Source organism: Microcebus murinus, chromosome 6 (assembly GCF_040939455.1).
Source record: "Microcebus murinus isolate Inina chromosome 6, M.murinus_Inina_mat1.0, whole genome shotgun sequence".
Classification (NCBI taxonomy): Eukaryota; Metazoa; Chordata; class Mammalia; order Primates; family Cheirogaleidae; genus Microcebus; species Microcebus murinus.
In genome coordinates this window covers 45,782,937-45,805,906 of record NC_134109.1, presented here as the reverse complement: position 1 = coordinate 45,805,906, position 22,970 = coordinate 45,782,937, and the positions used below count along the sequence as shown (strand labels likewise).

At 38.0% G+C, this 22,970-nt stretch overlaps 1 protein-coding gene across 3 annotated transcripts in view; it reads left to right on the top strand.

The window, feature by feature from the left end:
- The window catches only part of PTGER2 (prostaglandin E receptor 2), a 28,608-nt gene extending 6,526 nt beyond the window's left edge, over window positions 1-22,082 (top strand). For 2 of the 3 annotated variants that reach the window (XM_012758009.3, XM_012758012.2), the window contains one exon: window positions 6,445-8,618. In XM_012758009.3, the coding sequence (XP_012613463.2) occupies window positions 6,445-6,687 (243 nt within the window). In that variant the 3' untranslated portion in view covers window positions 6,688-8,618. Of the gene's footprint in view, window positions 1-6,444; window positions 8,619-16,418 lie in introns of those variants that run through there. The other variant, XM_020285828.2, reaches the window with a different exon arrangement.
- Window positions 22,083-22,970: the final 888 nt, after the last annotated feature.

Here is a 22,970-nt window from a genome sequence, read left to right as displayed (position 1 = left end):
CCACAGACTTATGAAATAAAAGGCCGAGACTGAGATTTTAGGAGATTGGCTAATGTAAATGCTGATCTAAATTAAGAAATAATCAGATTACCCTTCACATAAAATCTTCCATTGGTACACATAAAACATTTCTTAAGTGATAAAAAAGCATGTGGTGTTTGGGAAGTAACATTATCTTGGCTGTCCAGTATGAAATCCTGCATGAGACTAACAACTTATTCCAAACTGTTTATTCACGAAAGGGATATTGTATAAATTAATAAATTCCTCCTTATGTTAATCAGCTCTTGTCATCATTTCACAGAGATAAATAGAAACTCTTTCTTCCTGAAATGGAACAGAACACAGGAAATATATGAGACCTCCATTCTTGCCTCAGATACTGTTTGTGTCTTAATTGCCAACCCATATCAAGCCACTTTCTCACCACTTTACTAACTGTGGCAAGCTTCTGGTCATTTTAAACTGTTTCCCGCATGCTATTAGGATAAAGTACTTATGCATTTTATTCAACTTCAAAACTTCAAGAGTGAACCATTGAACTCATTCTAAAAATGTCTCCATCTTTAGAAATTCTTTATGGCTATAATTTGTAGGTAAATCTGATTAGTGGACATGTGGTCTTGGCAATACAGAGAAAATTCAAGTAATTTGTAGTTTTCTGTTCATTCTTGGTACTCTTTGTATAAAATGTAACATGAATGGGGGTTGAAAAACTGATATGAAATTGGCCAGTTACAGGCATGTAAAATGTAATAATTCTGGTAGGGATGAAATAGAAATCCAGAAATCTCTATGCATAGCCACAGTGAACTTTGCCTGGTGATATTTTAAGTTAATGTCCAGGAACAATTGGAAGGCCCTTTATCATTCGAGCATCGTTAGTGCTGTGTTTGGGGATTGTTGAGATAGTGTTAATACACATTACCTTTTAAGAGAAAGTTCCTCTATATGAATGGTTTCACTTGATATCTTTTCCTTTGCCATTTGGTATTATGAAATGCTGGTTATGAATAAAGACGCAGTTACGCTGATTTTTAAAATTTAGACAGCAAGAACCATAGTCCTTTTCCCAAAAGAGAATTTGTGCATTATGTCTATACCCGAGGTCAAGTGGATCCTCACTCCTGTTTCAGATGGTTTAGGCCAGGTCCTTAGCTTAAAGAAAAACAGCTTTTGGGGGGAAAGTATATTTCTTCCTTGGTGTGTCAAGAGCCCATCACAGTGTTAAGTTTAAAAAAGAATAGAAATGGTGAAGCGCAATGTTTCCGGAAGGTGATCAGCTGGTCTCTTTCCAGCTAGAGGCTCAAGACCCAGTTAATCTGCAACTTGGCCTGCTCAGTTGGCTTTTTCTGTCCTCTCTTTTAAAGTTTCTGACCACCACTTCCTGTCCTTATTTTGAACGCATGAGTTGAGGTTCAACTTATATTATCAAGGTGTCCCAAGCTCCATTTTTCTGAGAATATTTTGCTGCCTTAAATAGCCCTTAACAGAAAACAAAACTTAAGAACCCTGCAGTCAGGACATCTATGTGATGGGAAGGGCTGGGGATAGGGAAAGCACATTCAGGGAAGGCTGAGACTTCCTCTAGACCAAGGTTCTTAACCTGTGCTCCTTGGACAGTAATGGATCTCTCTGAAATCATTTGCAAAATGTTGTGTTTTTATGAGTCCTTGGTAGATGGTTCATAGCATGCATGGTAGATGGTTCATAGCATGCATCGTTTTCTCAAAGGGTTAATTAAGAGCCACCATGCTGGAGTATATAGGCCTGGAATTTTAAACTTTAGCATTAGCTCTTTTTAGTTTCCAGTTCTGAGAAGCACAAGGCAAAGGACCCTCTAATTACAGAGCTATATCCATGCCCCAGTTTTTCCTTCTGAAGGAAAATAGATTTCTATTTCCCTCCACCATAAAACACCTGTGATTTGGGTAAAAAGGTTTCTTTAAAGCACTGATTATATATCTTTAAAATAATCTTCCCCCAAAAGATTTTTAAAGAATAAACTATGCAAAGTCTGTAGCTAGGGCACCCTAATGTCTTTCAGAAGGCAGATAAACATATAACAATCTATTCCTGCAATTTAGCTGTGGAAAAATATGGAGGAAAAAGAAGTCCCAGAGAAAACCAAGTAGTTACTTGGAAATAGCCATGATTTTCCACTCTACAAAAAGGAACAGTGATATCTATAAAACTTTGTGACACCTTTGAAGAGAAGCCTCCTACAAACTCATAATTCAGTCAGTCATTTGTGAATTTCATGTGAAGCTTTACATCATAGCCTTTTATATAGATGGCAGCAGAGTGTGTAATGGCTAAAAGTAAAGGTTGGTATCCTCCTGCTTCAGTTTGACTCCACAGTTTCTCTCTTACCCAGACTGTGATCCTGGCCCAGGTAACTGATCTTCTAAGCCTCAGTTTCCTCTTCTCTAAGCTGAGAATAATAATACTTTGTAGGTTTGTGTAAAAATTAAACAGAATAAGACTTACAAATTGTTTAGCACCATGCTGAGTACACAGTAGGTGTTTAATAATGTTAATTATTAAACAAAATAAATATTAAATAAAATAAATAAATAATGTTAGCTGCTATACACTTAGGATTCAATTTCCAACAGAAAACAAATTGCATATTAATGATCAGGAACTGAATTCTGAAAGCCCAAAGTCAGTTGTTTTATTGACGAGGCCTAAGTGGGTCTTTTATCCTTAAATGTGATAAATGAATAGGTTTTAGTTAGGTTCTAAAACATTAGTTCTCAACCTTGGCTGCACATTAGAATCACCTGGAGGGCTTTTCAAACCCCTAACACCCTGATGTCCAGACTAATTAAGTCAGAGTCTCTGAGGCAGGGAGCAAGGCATCAGAATAGTTTTTAAAAACTGCTCAGGTGATTTCAGTGATCAGCCACATAAAATCCTCATTTGTTCTAAAGTTCCGAACCTACTTTGTAGTTGCATTAAAGATAGGAAGGTCGTTCAAATAAACAGTACCTGGTCAGTGCCAAGATGAAGTTTTCCATGGGAGGCTCCTTCTACACAAGACAATGCTAGAATAGCGCTAATTCTCATCTGCGCTGCTTTTATAAATGTCTCAATGAGCTCTTAGCACAGCCCTGTAGAGAGCCTGCCCCGAGGAATTAAAACTCACTTGACTCATTTGGCTTAACACTAGGTATTTTTCTCATAACAAATATATTAGTAGTGTATGCAGAAAAATATAACTGATGCCTTATTAATTCATTACCTTATATTCCTTGTGGCATCCTTTCATTAAAAACTCAGGACTGGCTGCAGGGAGAGGGGAATGTGCAGTTATTGTCTATGGGAGAGGGGAATGTGCAGTTATTGTCTACGAGGTACTGAATTTCAGTTTAGGATGATGAAAAAGCTCTGGAGATGATGGTGGTGATGTTTGCTGTTCGGTGTTCTTTTATGTTATGTTATGGTCAGTCAAGTGCATCCACAGGAGGAGACAGGAGAAGCTCAGGAAAACAAGGCACGGCACACCATGTGGGGCCACATAGAACAACACCAGGATCAGCTAGGAGGATGAGGGGGCGGGAGGGAGGGGTGAGCCTGGGCCACTGCCTTTATTGGGGTTTCCACAGGAAAGGCAGGGCAGGGTGAACAGTTAAGGGTTGGTTAGTTTGAATAATTTCAGCAGGCTCTAAGCCAGAGGGGTGGTCTCTAGTTACCTGGCTCTGGCCCCAGGATGATTAAGGCAGAGGAATATTGCCTTCTGTACATACGAGCCAGGCAAGCGGGGCTGGCTCTGGAATGGTTAGTCTGTATATCAAAGACATGCTCCCAGCGGAGCTTTTTGCTATCTCTAAGAATTAGCTAGCCCTGCAGTCCCCAACCCCCTGGTACCTGGCCTGGTACCAGTCTATGGCCTCTTAGGAACTGGCAGCATCACCGCCTAAGCTCCCACCCCCTACCCCAACCCCATCGTGGAAAAATTGTCTTCCATGAAACTGGTCCCTGGTACCAAAGAAGCCAGGGACCACTGAGTTCCAGGAAGGACAGTCTTTCCCCAGCCAGAAAAGTTTTTAAGATATAAAAACATCATAATATACAGAAAAGTAAAAATTTTATAAACAATATAGTTGCACAACAATGTAAATGTGCTTAGTGCCACTGAATTGCACACTTGAAAATGACTAAAGTGGCAAATGTTATGTTTATTCTACCACAATTAAAAAAAAAAAAAAACACAAAAAAACCAGGATCCACAAGATCAAAAATGGTACTGCAGGCAAAAGACAAGAACCAAGAGAAAAAAATGGGGAGGTAGAAAACAAAACTTACATCAAGAACTTCAAGGGTCACTGAAGTATGTTTCTTTTCCAAGTGTAAAAGAAGGAATTATCTTCTACAAAATATCAGCCACTACCTGAGGTGTAATTTTAAGCAATTCTAAAAACTACCCAGCATAGTGGATGAAAAGGAAAGGAAACAGTACAGAATTGCTTCATCCTCTAAAACCAAATTTCACTTCTCGTTACTCTGTCACACTGTCAAGAGATCAGAAACGCGATGTGGGTTATTCTCCCCTGAAAACCTGACTCATCTTCATGTGTGAAGCTGGGCTGCTAGAATGCTGAGCCCTCTGCCCTGCCTGTGTTGGCTAGTAAATTCAGCACCATCATGTTCTCTGGCTAAACCAGATCATAAGCTCAGCTGCAGACTTTTTCTACCACGGAGTGCTCAGTTATTAATATGTGTGCACATGCGTGTGTGTACACTAATATATTTTAATCTATCAGTATAATATATTTTAATCTATCATTATCCTGAATTTCTAACTTCTGAAATCACTTGAATATACCATCCTGGATATTTTTCATCCATAATAGTTTAACTGGCAAGAAAACTATTGTTTCATTGCATATCCACATCTAACTTTCCTCTTCTCTCTATAATCTGAGAAACCCACCATCAATTCTTCTTTTTCCTTACTCATCTGCCAAATCTTTTCTCCATTCCCTATGCCAAGATTCTCTGGCATAAACACCTATGGCTGCCAAACCTTCCTGCTATTGTCCTAACATAAGCAACCCAAAGGTGACTACTCTTCTCCCTGTCTGCAATTTACTTTGTATATCCAGTTGCCAGATGCCTGCAGAGTAAGTACTAGGAGAAAGGAAACGAACTGTTCCTTCTTCTGGAAAAGGAAAGTGGAGGAAAAGAGGGGATAGCTCCCTAACTCACAGACTGCCATAGTAAGAAAGTCCCAGGAGCGTTATAAAGAACTGGTCTTAAATGACTGCATTTGTTTTCCTCTTTTCTAAATGCTAAATGGAAGTGTTTGATCTTTATCAATCATGTATTCTTCCATTCTTCCAATCTGACCAAAAAGTTGTGCTACTCCCTGAATGTCTAAGGAGTCAGGTGAGAGCTGTCATGCCGGTTTGAAAACACCGATCCACATATAAAGAGGTGTCAGATTTCTAGTGTTCAGGACACTGTTCTGAAAAGCTTTGCTCTAATACAGGTCTGGATGTAGCACACAGTAAGCACTGCACTGGTGTCAAGAGAGTTGTGTCCTGATTTGGCCACTAACCAGCCCTGGGTACTTGGGCAAGTCACCTAACTTTTCTACATCCAGTGTGCTCATTGGTAAAATGAGCACAACTAGCATAAAATAACAACTAGCATGGTGGAGCACTGTTCTGAGCAGCTCACACACGTTCGTTCCCATCATCCTCCTAGCAGCCCTATGAAGTAGGTATGTTGTTATTATTGCCCATTTTAAAGATATAGAAACTGGGGCACAGAAGTTTTAGTTTTCCTGCCATTGGTCCCAATGCTCTATACAGAGCTAAGATTCAAACTCAGGCAATCCAATGGCCAGAACCCATATTCCTGCTGTTGGTGCTCTGTTGCCAACCCTCTCTCACTGAATTGTGATAATTAGATTTAGTATTTGGAAGTAAATGGAACATATGATTATTATAACTTTCTTAAAGTTCACCTCCTTGTCCATGAAAAAGAGACAACAGTTGAGAGTTTTTCTAAGGAGTAGAGATAAAACAGATTTAGTACCCAGAACAATTCATGACACATATATTAGGTTACTGAAAAATGGGAGCTACTAATATTATTGTCAGTTTTTATTAAATGATTCTATTCTAGGTGCCAAGAAAAGTTTTTTCATTTCCCTCCATTCCCAATGAAAAGACCAGGACCATTGCACATGGTGTTAATATTAATTATAATCTACAGAAAACATGCTTTCATTGAGTTCAAGGGGCAAAAATGCATTAATTGTGTTATAATTTACATATTAGTTACATATGTTTTTGCCTCCCTACCCCACCCCTCATTCATCAAACACAAAACATAGTTTTGCTTTTAAATCTCAATAAATAGCATAGGATCTAAGCCTGTTTACTGCTACAATGTAAAACTAACATCATTTTTCCCCTTTGCTTCTTACAGATTTTTGCATATATGAATGAAACCTCTTCCCGAAAGGAAAAGTGGGACCTTCAAGCTCTTAGATTTTTATCAGTTAATTCAATAATTGACCCTTGGGTCTTTGCCATCCTTAGGCCTCCTGTTCTGAGACTAATTCGTTCAGTCCTCTGTTGTCGGACTTCATTAAGAACACAAGATGCAGCACAGACTTCCTGTTCTACACAGTCAAATGCCAGTAAACAGGATGACCTTTGTAGACAGTAGTTAAAAAGTGCTTAGTTATTGAACATCTGGAAGATCATTTTGAAATGGTTCCTTAGAGAAATGAAAACACTTATTGTATAAACAAAATGGACCTACTCTAATAAAAAGGAGTAAACAAACAATTAAGCAGGGTCATGGCTACAGGCGTGCTGACAAGACACTTCATGGCAGGTGTCAGAAAGATCTATAAAATCTTCCCTCAATGAGCATGTTACTTGGCCTTTAGAGGAACACTCAGCCACCTTTAAGATCCAGTTTCCTTTTGATTTATGCTTTTCTGTTGAATGACAAAGCATGTGGTTTTGTAATTCATGTAAAACCCTAAATGGTTACTGTCTTTTGTATTTTAATCTTCTATGCTACTGCTGTTATAAACATACCGTGCACAGACTAGATAAATCTTCATATGCATTCTCTAGGAAGTAGATGTGTGGAAGGAACCAAGCTTTCTGTCTTATGATTTCTTAACAAACTGTTTATTTGGACAATGAAGTTGAAACTCATAGGTACCTTTTACTGTAATGTTTGTGTATATGGGAGTATTCTCATCACTACAGTATTACTTTTACTTACAAGAGTGGACTCAGTTGGTTAATGTCAGTTTTGTTCATTCATCCTCCTCAAGTTATGTATCAAATTGTCAGATTATTTATTTTATAATGTCTACTATGCTAATGGTAATCAAGACTTAAGGAATTTTCCTCTCAACAAGAAATAATAGAAAGGTTTCAAGACAGTTAATTCCTATTAATACTCTTTATTCTACTTCCAAGGGAGAATATATGTGGCTATGTCTGATGCCATGTATTAGGAATAAAAACTGAAAAAACCTGGTTCATTCTTCAGATATACTGGAACTCTTTTAATGCTCAGACTGGGGCCATGAGTAAAATACACTTTATAAGATGACTGTGTTGTAGTAAAATTCATCTGTCTATATTTAGGGAACATGGTTTGACTCATATAGGAAATCATGTAACAGTGAGTCATATCTTAATATATTTCTAAATGTTTGGCATAGTGTGAACGCAGCATCAAATATTTCAGTGAATTTGCACTGTTTAATCATAGTTACTGTGTAAACTCAACTGAAATGTTACAGAAATAAACTATAAAACAAAAATTTGAAAATGGAATAGTATGTGATAAACTATCCCCAATCACATTTTACAATTAATGCAGACATAGTACCTTTTAAATGAAATCAAAGTAGAAAAATTATATTTAATTTGGCGGATTTTTAAAGTGTGGTTGCCAGGTTTTCAAAAGTGTAGTTGCATTGTAAGTTAGAGTTTAAAATATTCAGTATTGTTCTTGCTATTAGAAGGTATTTTTTCTTTCAGTTTTTACACTTCCAACATGATCTTTAAAATACTAGAATTGCCTTATTTTTTGCAGTGTTATTATAGGGTAGCTGTTATTTTTAAAAAAGGGGGATGTTATTTTTTCCCAAAGTCTCTTTGGGTTGTTTATTCAAACCCACTTCTTATAAGCAGTTATCAAACTAGATGATCACTTAGAATGATTCAAACCAATCTAGTCATCAGTATATTTTGATACAAACAATCTATGTCAAATCAGCTCTTATTTTTAAAAAGAATAAATAAATGGTTTGCTTTTCTACAAGTTTAAATGAGTCAGGCAAAATTTAACTTAACTAAAATCTGGACATGTAAATAAATCTTTCCTGTCCACCAGGCATTCTAAAGTTAAAAAATTATTCTAAATGGAACTAATTAGGCCCATGGGTAATTCCTAAACATAAAATCCTGAAGTTACTTTGAATCTGGAAGACTGATTCCTTTTATCAGATTACTTTTTTTCTCCAAATGAAAATGTCAACTACAATCCCACAACCCACCTCACCACCCCCCCAAAATTCCAGAATAATGCCTGAGAACTAAAAAGGAAAAAAAAAAAAAAAGGAAAATTGAACATAATATCACAGGTGGGAAGTGGGAACAAAATGATTCAATCTAGGAGCCCAAAATATAAGAATTTAAGTCCCTTAACTAAGAACTGGAAGATTTCTGGAACTTTGTTTCCTCATGCACTACTGTCCCATGCCTTGTGTTGAATGACTAAATCCTGTTATTTCATTTGCATCAATAAATACATAGAAGGAATTGAAAGTAAAAATCCTCTGTAGTAGTCAATCACCTATTTATGGTCTTTTAAAGGTAACTTAGAAAACAATTACTAAGATTAGACATGTAAATATTTCCTTTCTAATAATCCTATCACGTCAGACCTATTTAAGTTATCGATTCATTCTCAAGTGAAATACAATAAGCAGAAAATAGCCTGATCAATTAGAGAACTGAATTGTGATAAAAGAACTAGATTTTATTCTTTGCCCCCAATAGTCAGTGGATTGAAAAAAGAGAAAGAAACTATAGCAGATACTTATCTCAGAATACCAGCCCTAACCTTAGGTGTTCAGATATGGGATGGACCCAAGCAGTGGGCTCTTAGCTGAGTTGTTCCTAGAAACATCTTTTTCAAGAACTGGGAAATTCTGGTGCTAAATTGTGGCCTTGAATGTCCAAAGACCTAATAGGGATCTGAGTTTGCTTAGAAGTGATAGAAAGCCTCCAGAAGACCTGCATCTCAAAATTGTTTAAACCCATGACAACCTAGAACCAGACCCAAGGTCAAGAAACAACACCAACCCCAAACCATGATGCTTGCAGAGGGCTCAAGCCCTGAGAAAGGAGGGCAGATCCCATCCACGTCACTACATTCTCAGGATAATTCAATTAAACTTTTGGCGTCCCTGTTTCCTCAGTGCACTTTGAAAGAGGGATTGTCCTAATGCTAATGTGAAGTTAGCTTTGATTTGAACCAAGAAAAAAACAACATATTCAGGTTTTGAATTTGATGACTTTGAAAGGCAGGCGAAGACAATTAGCTCTCACTTAGGCTGGGGTTTGTTTATTTCACTTAGCTTAAACCAAATCTAATGGTTTTCTGAAATTGAAAAGAGCCCCTATTTGAGTCATTCACAGAAAGAGAATCAATATTTCATGCATGTGAACTTATAATACCTACTCTTACAGGCTGTGCTGCAATTTGAATATTTGATGACTGTCTTCTGCCTTCACCAAACACTTAACTCCATTGGATTTCCTCTCTGACTGCATCTTTATAACATACTACCAATCACCTAACAGCAATTGACTTTTTGAATTTACAAAGCATTTTGATCACCTGAAATACACACTATAGAAAGAAGTGTTATTTTAGCAATTCACAAAAGCTAGCATCTAATTTATATATGTGCCAAAGCCATGTATTAGGCATTACTTATTTCAGAAAGTTACTCTTTATTTTTTTCTGTTAGCTTTTGTAATTTTTTTTTATTCTAAGTAAATTTTCTTGAATTATATTATTTTCTATAAAATGTATGTCCTTTTTTTTTTTCTTTTTTTTTTTTTTGAGACGGAGTCTCGCTTTTGTTGCCCAGGCTAGAGTGAGTGCCGTGTCATCAGCCTAGCTCACAGCAACCTCAAATTCCTGGGCTAAGGCAATCCTCCTGCCTCAGCCTCCCGAGTAGCTGGGACTACAGGCATGCGCCACCATGCCTGGCTAATTTTTTATATATATATATATATTAGTTGGCCAATTAATTTCTTTCTATTTATAGTAGAGATGGGGTCTCGCTCTTTCTCAGGCTGGTTTCGAACTCCTGACCTCGAGCAATCTGCCCGCCTCGGCCTCCCAGAGTGCTAGGATTACAGGCATGAGCCACCGTGCCTGGCCAAAATGTATGTACTTTTAAAGGTCAATTTTAGTGGTTTAATTCCATGATCCACATATTTCATAGCACATGGTAAGTGCTAATACAGTTAGGGATTAGCATCATCTTAGATGCCCAGTTCAGTGTCCACTCTAACCACTTCACACAGTCCTGGCTCAGATTTCTGATTCTTGGTGTTGGTAGGGGTGGAGCTATCTATTTTTTTTTTTTTTTTTTTACCTCTGGATAACTGTCAAGAATGTTGATGATAATACACATATGGGACGAGTTTGTATTTCAGACATTGCAATGAAGATCAGTGCACATGGGAGAATGCAGAGGAATGTGTGGGCATAAAAGACAGGGGGACAAGAGAAAGAAAGACAGCATAGCACAGGACACCTCACCATTTGGTGCCCTCCTCCAGATCTTCTCCAGTTATTAATGCCAGAACCAAATACCAATAATTCTAAACCAGTCTCACAAGTACTGAGTGCAGATATATCAGTTCCTGGCTTGATGTGGATATTGTGTTTCTATTAATGCAACCTGAGATTACAAACCTTTCTCAGAAACAAGGTTGTAGCTTGATAGCTTTCAACAAATGAAAGAAGCAACAGCATTCCACTTTACACAAAGGAAAATTGGGCATGCCGGGGTGAAGTGGGTTAGTCACTAAGGACATCCTCCTAAGATGCCCTTGTGATTATGGTGCTGATCTTGCCAACCTGAGACCACACAGTCATTTGGTTTCTCTCTTGTCTTTAAGTTCTTAGACTGGCTCTGTACACTAGGGATGGGGAGCTTTGGGCTTGTCAACTGAACCTGGTCTTTTGGGTTAATAAGTTGACGCGTCAGGTGATAGCACTATATGGTGATATAGAAGTCAGTGTCCTACCCCAGAGAACAGAAGTTCCCTTGAAAATGGAACTGGCTGCTCTTAGTTATCAAATGATATATTTACTTGGCCAATACTCATCTCATTCCTAAGAGTATGCCTGATACATTGTGAGAAATTAAACATTTAAAAATTGCAACAGCTGTACGATCAAGACTTTGAAGACATAGTTGAGACTATCTTTCAGCTCTTAGAGAAATTTCTCAGTATGTCCACACTGTGAAGAGTTCAAAGGAGGAACAAGCCGAAAAGCCCTAGACTTTTGAAAATCCAACATTAACTTTTTATGTTTTTAAAAATAAATGTCCTCATGTTACTCGTAGAATGAAAGGTACAATAACCAAAACACTGCAGGCTGCATGCTGTGGCGTACTACTCTCTGACCTGTAAAAATAGATCTTTCTGGTATGAGTAGGCATTCCGATGAAAGGAGACCATGCCTAACTATAATATAAACTAGAGACCTTTATTCTCTTTACTACCTATTATGGTGATTCGAGTTGGACGCCCACTCTGAAAGGAAACACTATTTCAGATGTTCACATCTTTCCATGGCATGCCAGTTTGAAAAACTAAGGAAGCTGAAGAGTCAGATTCCCATCTTCATTCTACAAATTTCTTTGTTCTCAATGAAGTTATAGTGTGTTACAAAGAAATACTAAGCAGGAAAACACAATTATCCTGTGTTATCAGTATTAAAGTATTTTTCAAATAATAAGGCCTTGCCTTTATCTATTTGAGCACATTAAAATACTACTAACTGGAATCCATTGTAACAGGAATTTTGGATTAAGATACAAAGCACATGCGGGAGACAGCTTGCTAACTTTATTTTTAAACTAACACAGTGAAAGGGTAAGAATGATGAAACTGGGATTGGGATGCAGACATCTACAAGGTGAGAACTTCCATCTAGACGAGCTCTCTCTATTACCTGGGCCTCCTCTCCCACCTCTCTCCCCTGCTCATTGATGCCAGCCACACCGGCAGCCATGATGCTGTGCCTGGGGTACACCAGGAAGCTCCCATCTCAGAGGCAGTGCCCTGGCTTCTGTCTCTTCCTGCAATAAACAAATGCTCTCCCCCCAGATTAGCCGTGGCTCGCTTCCTCACCTTCAACAGTTTGCTCCAGTGATGCCTTCTCAGTAAGGCCTTCACTGACCACCCTTCTTAAAACCGTACCCCCCTGCGCTCCCCTTCCCCTTTATCCTACTTTATCATTTCCCCATTGTCGCGCCCGCCTCGCCAGCAAGGAAAACGCGGCAACCGGAGTTCTTCTGACAGCGCTTTAATGGGGATTGCTTAACTGGTTACACGCGGAGACGCCGAGGCGTTCTCAGCGGCTGCTTATAAAGGCAGTAAGTACACTGGGCATTGTCTGATTGGATAAGGCACTTGGAAGGGAGGAGACAAACTCTGCACATGCGCTGAGCACTTGTTTGTCAGACTAACAGCAGGGTTTGACCAGGAAGTGGGCGCCATCTTGGAATGGCGTTGCCACCGGGCCCCACACCCCATAGGAATGACCTTAAACACACCTCAAGATGGACTAAGTGTTCATGATCTGTCTCCTCCAGATAGAAAGTGAGCCCCAAGGGTCTTTTACTTTGTTTTGATGTCTAGTATTATGGTATCTTACACTTGCCAGATGTTCTATTCACTTAGAATTGTTTCTTATACATTCCAAGGCCTTCTTCTATTTTTTATTTGTTCAATATATTCTTTTTTAAAATTTATTTTTATTTTTGGAGAGATGGGGGTCTCACTATGTTGCCCAGGCTGGTCTCAAATTCCTGGCCTCAAGTGATCCTCCTGCTTCAGCCTCCCAGTGTGTTAGGATGACAGGCATGAGCCACCACACCTGACCTACTCAGTATATTCTTCTAAGAGTATTTTGAAAATGATCGCATACCATGTTTTGAGTGTTGTATATATAAATCTCACGTAGTCTTCAAAACAACACTGTAAGGTAGGTATTGTCCCCATTTTACAGATAACAAAACATATTCAAAGTTAAGCAAATAACTCAAGATCACACCACCTTAAGGGACACTAAAAAAAACTTAAATCATTTTTAATTTCAAGCCCAGGGATCATTCCGTTGACCCCACACAATGGAGATCTATAATGGCCCTCTATTTCTGACCATATTCCCCTGGAATGCAAATGCACCATATTTGTGCTACCTAGGATAGTGTCTGGTACGTAGTAGGTACTCGTGAATATTTGTTGAACGAATGAATGAATGGCTCATGTCAAGGATAGAATCTCTGTTAATTTCTGAAAGACTTAAGATAGCATGTCTTCCTCTTCCTCTTTTTTTCCGTTCTCTCTGAACAGCTCAATCCTAAGCCCTTTGGGTGGGGCAGAGTAAGGCAGGCTTCTGCAGTTGGGGGATGTGAGAGCCAAACAAGGAAGGGATGCACCCACGCATGGGACTGGTGCCATGTGGGCTGTGCAGCCCTGGTGGATGGAGGAGGGTGTTCACGCAGAAAGGTGGTCTGGAGAGGCATCAGAGCACCAAGGGGGAGGGGGGTCTCCACACAGGGGAAGTGACCCAGTGGGGATCTGAACCCCAATAAGGTTGGAGAGAGTGCCCTGGCATTAGGATGTAGGAGCCTGAACAGAATGAGGCATAAGGCAGGTGTCCATTCAAAGGGGCAGCCTCGCATGGGTTATCAGAGCCCAAGGGGATGGGGAGGCTGTCCACACAGGAAGGCAGAACCTGGTGGGAGAGCCAGGCATCCTTGAAAAGGGCTGGCCCAGTAGGAGGGTGTAGGAGTCTGAGCAGGGTGAGAAGGGTGTACACTTGTGGGACAACCTGGACTGGGCTGTCAGGACCCAAGCAGAGTGAGGATGGCATCCACGTGAGGCAGTCAGGGGTTCAGAATGGAAAGTGAGAACTTGAGCAGGAAGAGGGTGGTGTGGGGAGGAGATGATGGTGGGGATGGGAGATCAGTTACATACAGAAGGGTTTATTAAATAAGCAAATATATTAAGGATGATGGAAACCAGATTTGCCATTGTTAGAGAAAAATGAAAAGGAGAAAACTAGAGTGAATGCTGTGGTGTAGAATTGGAATTGGGGTGTCGGTGTTAGCGCATAGTTTTCAATATAGAGAGATAAACATAGAAGTAAATACATATGCAGATGTGTGTGCATGTGCACACACGTGTGTCCATATTCTCTAGCTCTGTTCACTGAGAGCCACTAAAATTAACAACTTCTCCATCAAATAGCAATGAGCACACCTGGCACATAGATCTTGATTTCTAAATACTATTTTTAGCTCTAAAAGGAACCAGTGCTCCGCAGAAAAATGGCTGATTCCAGGACTAGGGCAAGAAAAGTATAAAGTGAGCCAGAAACATCTTACTGTGCAAGACGAAAAGGAAGTGCTCAGGTTATGAGGGTCCATGTCACAAGAACATAGAAGTCACTCGAAAGTGGATTCCCACTGGCCAAACTGGAGATAATTTGAGCATAAAAATTTATAATGATGATAACAGATTGTGATCCCTTGGATAAAATAGGAAACAATAATTTCACGTAGATAAAAAAAATTTTAAAAATGAAAGCTTAATGAGGAACAGGCTATTTATAAGATTTCAAAGCACCTGCCCATAAAATAATTATTAATTACAAAGGGAAAGAATAACTTTACAGTGAGAAATCCTGACAGATTCTAATTTAATTAGAAGACCAGAGTTAATATCGTCAGTGATAGAACCTATTTAAATTGTGAGCTGGAAGACTCTGTAATAAGAACAGTGTCAGTTCTGTGATGTTTCTCTCTGATTAATAACATGAATCTAATCGTGAGGAAATACCAGACAAACCCAAATTGTGGGATTTTCTACCAAATGACTGGTCTGTAATCTCAAAAGAGTCAAGGTCATGAAAATCAAGAAAAGAGTGACAAACTATTCCAGACTGAAGAAAACTCATGGGAAAGGACAACTGACTGTAACAGGTGATTCTGAATTAGATCCTGTTGCTATAAAGGACATTATTGGGACAATTAGCAAAACTTACATGGGTTTTGAGAAATACATGGTTTTTAATGCATCAAAATCCCTGATCTTGGTTATTTTATTGTGGTTATGTAGGAAAATAGCCTTGGAAACACACACTAACATATTTGGGGGTGATATAATGCATTGTGTCTACAACCTAATCTCAAATAAATCAGGGGGAAAAGTTACATGTCCTGAGATTCTGATGTTTCTGTGAGTTTATTATTGTTTCAACACTTAAAAAATTAACAGGGCCGGGCGTGGTGGCTCACGCCTGTAATCCTAGCACTTTGGGAGGCCGAGGCAGGCGGATTGCTCAAGGTCAGGAGTTCGAAACCAGCCTGAGCGAGACCCCGTCTCTACCAAAAATAGAAATAAATTAATTGACCAACTAAAAATATATATATACAAAAATATTAGCCGGGCATGGTGGCGCATGCCTGTAGTCCCAGCTACTCGGGAGGCTGAGGCAGTAGGATCGCTGAGCCCCGGAGATTGAGGTTGCTGTGAGCCAGGCTAACGCCATGGCACTCACTCTAGCCTGGGCAACAAAGTGAGACTCTGTCTCAAAAAAAAAAAAAAAAAAAAAAAAAAAATTAACAGATAAAACAGTAGGCACACTTCCTGCAAAAGGCAGAAAAAAATGGTTCATGGTTTTTGTACATAGAGGGAAATTAACAGTGTAAACTAAAATCAGAATCTAATTTCTATTACTCTGATTAGTTTTTCTTCATATATTTTGTTCTTGAGCTGTGAAGGAGTGAGCATATATGAAGTGAAAATCAAAACTAAATATCAATGATCAGTATCTTACTGGTTGCAGAATGACGTGGTCTATAAAGCCGCTGTTTATAGGAGCTGTTATCTAAATCTTAGCAACCTGTTCAGCAACAAGTCAAGCTACGCATTAATATGATGCCAAAGATTTGGCTTAGAATTTATATACCTATCGTCCTGTTCCCAACAGATAGAAATAAGTCAAACAAATTTACAACTATAAACTGTTATTTATATTTACATGACTTACTTTGGAAAAATAATACAGTTATTTCAGCAATGACTTAATTATAATCCTAGGTGTCACATGAAAAAATGATGATGTCTAAAAGAAAACTGTGGTCTACCCATCAGAGATCAAGCCTAACTACAGAATTGCTGCACTTCAATCTTCTTGTTACTCAGTTCAGCTTGCACAGACGCAACAAGGTTTTGAATCTCGAAGACAGAGATTTATTATTCTTAAAGATGAATTCCTGTAAGACTTTTTCCATAATGAAATTTTTATTAAACTTTCCATGCATTTCCACAAGACCAATAAGGAAATCTGCTTGCTCACTTTTCCTGCCAATCATAAATCTATGCTCAAAAGCATAGAAGGCTTTGTGTTTACTCTAGAGACTCCCAGGATACCCAGGGGAGGGAGCAGGTTGTCAGGAAATTAGTCAGAAGTACTGCCTAGCTCTGTTTAGCGCTACTGTCCTCCCCAGCCCATCCTCCACACTGCTGTCAGGGCATTGCCTTGGAGGTAAAATAGCACAGTGGTTGGTGTAAGGCTTAGACTTTGAAGGTAAACAGACCTCATTTCAAACTCTGCCTTTGCCCCTTTACCGTGTAACTTGGAGCACATTAATTAGACTTTCTAAGCCTCTTTTTTACACCTACATCAGAAGGGCAGTAGTTGCCTACCTCACAGAATTTCTAAAGAATCAAATGAGAGATATATCTTATAAAATATTTAAAACAGTGCCTGGCACATGGTAAGTGCTTTTAAAATACCAGTTATTATTATCACTATTGATATTTTTAAATAAAAATCTGATAATGTTTTTATTAATAGGATCTGTTACTGTGAGTGTATTGACTCTCAACCCTTAGCTGTTCAGCCTGTTTTATTATGAGAGCTACACACTCACACCACCACCACCACCACCAACACCAATGACATCAACATGGTCATATTTGTATCCACCAAATGACTTTGACAGATGTTGCTAACAAATCTGAAGTTGACTGGAGACCCCAGGAGCCCACTGAAGTCAGAGGCGATGCAAGTAACTTAATCTACAGCCGTGTTCACAGCAAGAAATTCTCAAAGGAGTAGTGATTGGAACAACTGCCCCACCCAGCTCCATCCCATCAAAACATTTTAAGACAGTCACACGTGTCTTTTCTGTCAGGTAGCCTCACTGCTCACTCCCTCATTTTGTTCTGGTCTCTGCTCAATGTCATCTCCATACAGAAATCTTTCCTGACCTGTAAAAAGTATAAAATAACTCTATAAAATATTCCCAATACTCTCCCTCCCTTCTCAGTCTAACTTTTCTTTATAACTTTTATTACCTTATCACTACCTGGTATTATTGTGTGGTGTGTGTGTGTGTGTGTGTGTGTGTGTGTGTGTGTATGTTGTCTTTCTCTCCAAGTAGGAAAAAAGTCTCCTTGATGGCAGAGTCTTCATTCTTTGTGTTTACCATAAGAATAATATCTCATATAGTAGGTGTTCAATAAATACTTGTGAAAGAAAGAATGAATAAATTTAATTGCCAGCCAGCAATTTAGAGACAAATGACTCTAATTTTTAACACATTGACTGCCACATTAGAAAAATATTTTTTTTCCTTAGGGCCCAGGTTTTATTACAAAAATAGAATAAAAACTTTGAAAACAAAATTATCCTTTCTAAATTAATGAAAAATTTGTTATTTTTTATTGTTTTCTGTGCGTGAGTTATATGCAACTTGAAAAAGAGTTCACCCGCCTCCCAAGGTGAAGAGACGTGTGAGTTACATATGATTCACAAGGCCCCAAGCTCAAAACTAGCATGAGTTAAATACAGCTCACGTGGCAGTTAATGTGTTAATTGAGGCCAAAAGTCTTTGGAGAAATGAAATATTCCTGTGTTTGCTACAGGAGATTTACAAGGAAAAATCCTTCAGTACAATTAATGCAAAAAAGAAAATCTTCCAAAGTAGCCTTCACTACAAAGCTCTTAATATGCACTTGTAAAAGCACATATTTTTATATTACTTCTTATCTGTTTATTTTCATGATTAAGTTTCTTTTTCTCATGAACTAGGTTTTCATGAACAGAACCCCACTGTACAAGATCGCACCTATAGGACCTAGGACCAACCTGCGACTGTTGTTCAGAAACTAATTAATTCCTAAGTAATCAGTTTCCCTACATCATTGGCTCCCTATCATCCCCAGGGTACGACCCGAGCTCCTTAGTGGACAAGCAAAGGTAGGCTGGGTCTGCTTACTTCCTTGTTCCATCTCATTGCTGAGAAACTTCCAGTTTTACCTCTCCATGCCAACTGAGGTTTCTGCTGCCCCTCAGTCTGCAGTGCTTCTATTTCCCTGTCCTGATATACACCTGTCCATTTTTAAGTCTCTAAGGGAGGTATTCCTGACTTCCCCTTCCTGCCAAAACCATAATGAAAATCAAATAAATTCAACACTGTGATCAATAGTATGCTTGTAATCATTTGCTAACACTGGTTAGAGCAACTGCAACTAACCCAGCCCCTACTTTTTCTCTGAAACTATATGTTCTCTGATGACATATCTTTAAAATGTTTTCTTTTCATTTCTGTAAGGAATTCATCCCATTCCATATCAACTGTAGATTCCTAGATGCTAATTATGATAATATAATAGGCATCTCACTAATACCTGTAGAACTGTAACATGATCTAAACCTATAAAACATATTAAATACAGATAGAAAATAAATCTCAGACAAGTTGTTTTTCCCCCTACAGATAATCTTACAAACAGCATCCAGATTTTAAGAAAAAGCAAAAAATTAAACAAAACAAATCTTAACACTGATTCAGTCAGACACATCTCTGTGAACTCATTCTATCATTTTGTAACTCAGGAAGAACTTTAAATACAGAAGCCCAGTTTGGTTAGTCACAAAATTATATATTCCAGAAATATTTTCAGAGTATAAATTACATCTTAGAAATAATGGTGTTATTCTTAAATACATCATTTTGCATGAAATTTTCTCAAGGCAAAATAAAATAAAACTGATATCTGATAAGCATTTTCATTTCTTATGCCAAAGAACAATACCCCAGGGGCTAAAACTAGAAGCTATAGTTTTTTAAAGTTTCCTAAGAATTCAAGATAAGGTCTCAAAATAATGACATAAATAATAAACTAAGCCAGATACCATATATAAAAAACTTTTTAGTAGGCTTCCACTTTAATTCTTGATCCAAATGTTTTGTTTTATATTTATACTATTTCGAATAAAGAATTCCTAACCACGAATTAGGACCAACATGGGCATTCAGCTTTGGCTGAAAATTAAACATGAAATAAAAATCAACACATATGCATATAAGAAGAGAAATTGTACTTTGATTTTGATGTGATCATTATGACTGTACATTTTGTTTCCAAACATCAATAAATGAAAGTGTTCCCAGAAAGAATTCTCTGGAAATGCGAGTGGTGCAGCTGCTGTGAAAGATATTTCAGGAGTTTCTCAAAAAACTAAATATAGACTCACCATATGACCTAGAAATTCCATTGCCAGGTATACACCCCCCAAAGTTGAACGGGGACTCAAAAAGATACTCGTAGGCCAATGTCCATACAGTACTATTCACAAGAGCCAAAAGTTTGAAACAACCCAAATGTCCATTAACTGATAAACGGATAAACACAATGTGCTCTATTGCTCTCTCTCTCTCTCTCTACACACACACCCCTACAATCTAATTTATTTATCCATAAAAAGGAATGAAATATTAATGCATGCTACAATATGGATGAATCTTGAAAACATTATACTAAGTGAAAGAAGCTAGACACAAAAGACTACATATTGTATGGTTCCATTTATATGCAATGTCCAAAGTCAGCATACCTATCCAGATAGCAGATTAGTGGTTTCTAGAACCTGTGGTGGGAGAATGGGGAATAACTGCTTACTGGGTATGGGTTCCCTTTTTGAGTGATGAAATGTTTGAGCGGTGATGGTTGTACAACATGGTGAATATATAATATTAAATGTCACTAATGGTAAATTTTATGCTATGTGTATTTTACCACAATAATAAAAGCACAAGTGATAAATTATATACATCAAAATGTGATACTCCTACATAATAAAAGGGGGGTGTAGACCATAAATAATGTAAAAAGAGAAACCACAAACTCTATAAGGCCTCTACCACTCATATAGTGAAAAAAGTATAGTATCAAGATTATAGTCTAGCCAATGGTGTGTCAATTAGTATCAAGATTATAAAAAGAAGAAAATACAATCAACACGATAAAAAAAATGAACCAAGGACAAGATCAGACAATTTACAGAAGAAAGAACCTAAATGGCCAAGGAAAAGAAAATATGAAAGTATATTCTACCTTATCAGCAATTAGGAAAATGCAAATTAAAATGTATTTTTCAGCCTACCAAACAAGTAATCACACATCAGTTAAAACGAATGAATAAACTAGATCTAAATGCTTTGTTATGGGTAAATCTCAAAAACAATGTTGAGTAAAAAATGCCAAGTTTAGACTGGTTTTTAAAATAAATGACACTTCTGTAAAGTTTAAAAACACACAATCTAAACCAAATATTTTTATGAATGCAGACATCTATAGTAAAGGTACAAAAACTTAGAAGTACAGATACCCAGTAACTTCCTGATGGTGGTTGTCTCTGGGGACGGAGGGAGAGGAATGGGATGAGGGTGGCACAAAAGGGATGCTGTCCCTCATTTTCATTCCTTAAAAAAAACTGAAGCAAATAAAACACATTATTGATATTTATTAATTCTGAATAGTGAGCACCTACATCTTTGTTATATACCTTCCATGCTTTCTGTGCATCTGAAATTTTTCACAATTAAAAAACTAATAGTCTATTGATGTGGAGAAATAAAGTAAGACACAATTCTGCAAAGACAAAGTATATCAGTATGTAAATTTTGCTATGGAGAGAAAATTGACTGAGAGAGAGAGAGAGAGAGAATGTTTCATGATATGGAAGCTGCCAAGTGGGTTTCTTGGAATTTTGGAAAAGACCTCATGATGACAACTTTGGTGACACTCCCTACTCAGAGATCCTTGGACAGTCCAGTGCCTGGAATCTTGTACAGATGCCCAGGACAATGTGTGCTGCAATCACACTTCCTATTGCTCTTCCGAGGAAGCCAGGCAGACAACAAATTTAGAATGAAAACGATTATCCACTCCTGGCTCATCCAATCGTTCTTGTAGACCACAGGTTCATTTATTTATTTATTGACTTAAATCTGATATAAGCCATAACATTATAGGTTGTATCGAGCATAGTTTTTTGACTACCATTGCTTTGCCAAACACAGCTGGGAAAAGAATGATCTCCAACCCATTTGCTTTTGAGGCTCTTGCCTGACACCAGCTCAGGTTTTCTGAGGAACAGCAAAAGGAAAATGTTATCACCACTCACTCATCTAACAAATGATCTGCTCTTGATTTTCTGCACTGCATATTCTGCGTTAACATTCAAACAGCCGTAGGGAAATGACAACTTATTGACAAAGTTGACTAAGAGGTTAAGGGGCCCCTCAGTTCAGATCTCTTTCTAAGTATGATAAGTCCAGATTGCCTGCTTACTCAGCACACAGGAATGCTTAATTTACACGCTACATTTTCTAACAAATAAACACTCCTTCCCAATGCAGGGGTTAACTGGCAGAAGCCCTGACTTAGTGTTCTTGGGTTTCTTGAACCTTACCACAGGAGATAAAGCAGAGAATTCTGTTCCTAAGAATCACTGCGAACTTGTAAATATTGTATGTCAGTAAATATGGCATGAAAATGGAATTTCTGTTTGGCAGGATTGATCACTGTTATTTTCACAGCAGGGTCTGAAGTAAGAAGAGTGTAATTACTCCTTAAACAAAGTATACAATGAAATTTATGATCCTTTCCCAAGTCTCATTATTCAAAATTTTCTAGAACATAATCTCCCTTGTTAGAATATAAACTTCTTATGGGCAGGGACTTTGTCCTATTTATTTATCATAGTGCTTGTCACCTGGTTGGTATCTGTTGTGAATAGTACAAATACCAGATAATCACATGGATTATGCATTGTGTTGTCTAACCAAGAGTCAAGATGTATGCCTTACCTTCCACTTTTAGAAGAGTGGAAAAGAAAACAAAAAATATGGAAGTAAAAACATTGGGCTTTTAATCACTCTCAGTCAAGAAAACTGTTTTTTTTACATATGAAGAAATTATAAGTTCAGTGATTATGATTTTGGAAAAGACCTAATCTCACATTAAAATCTTTAGTGATAAATAGTATATGAACAATTACCCATTAATATCTAGAGAGTGATTCTTTATATTGAAGGACAAGAACCAAGATACCATTATAATATTTATGTGTATACACACACATACAAAACAGGAAATATGATCTTGTATGACACTACGTCTTGGTTTTGGCTGGATGGCCAAGGTAAAAACCCTGTTCCAAGCTGGCCTTGTCATAGTCTTTTTCTGGAAATCAGAAATGGAACCAAGAGGCTGGGCACAGTGGCTCACGCCTGTAATCCTAGCATTCTGGGAGGCCAAGGCAGAAGGATCATTTGAGCTCGGGAGTTCAAGACC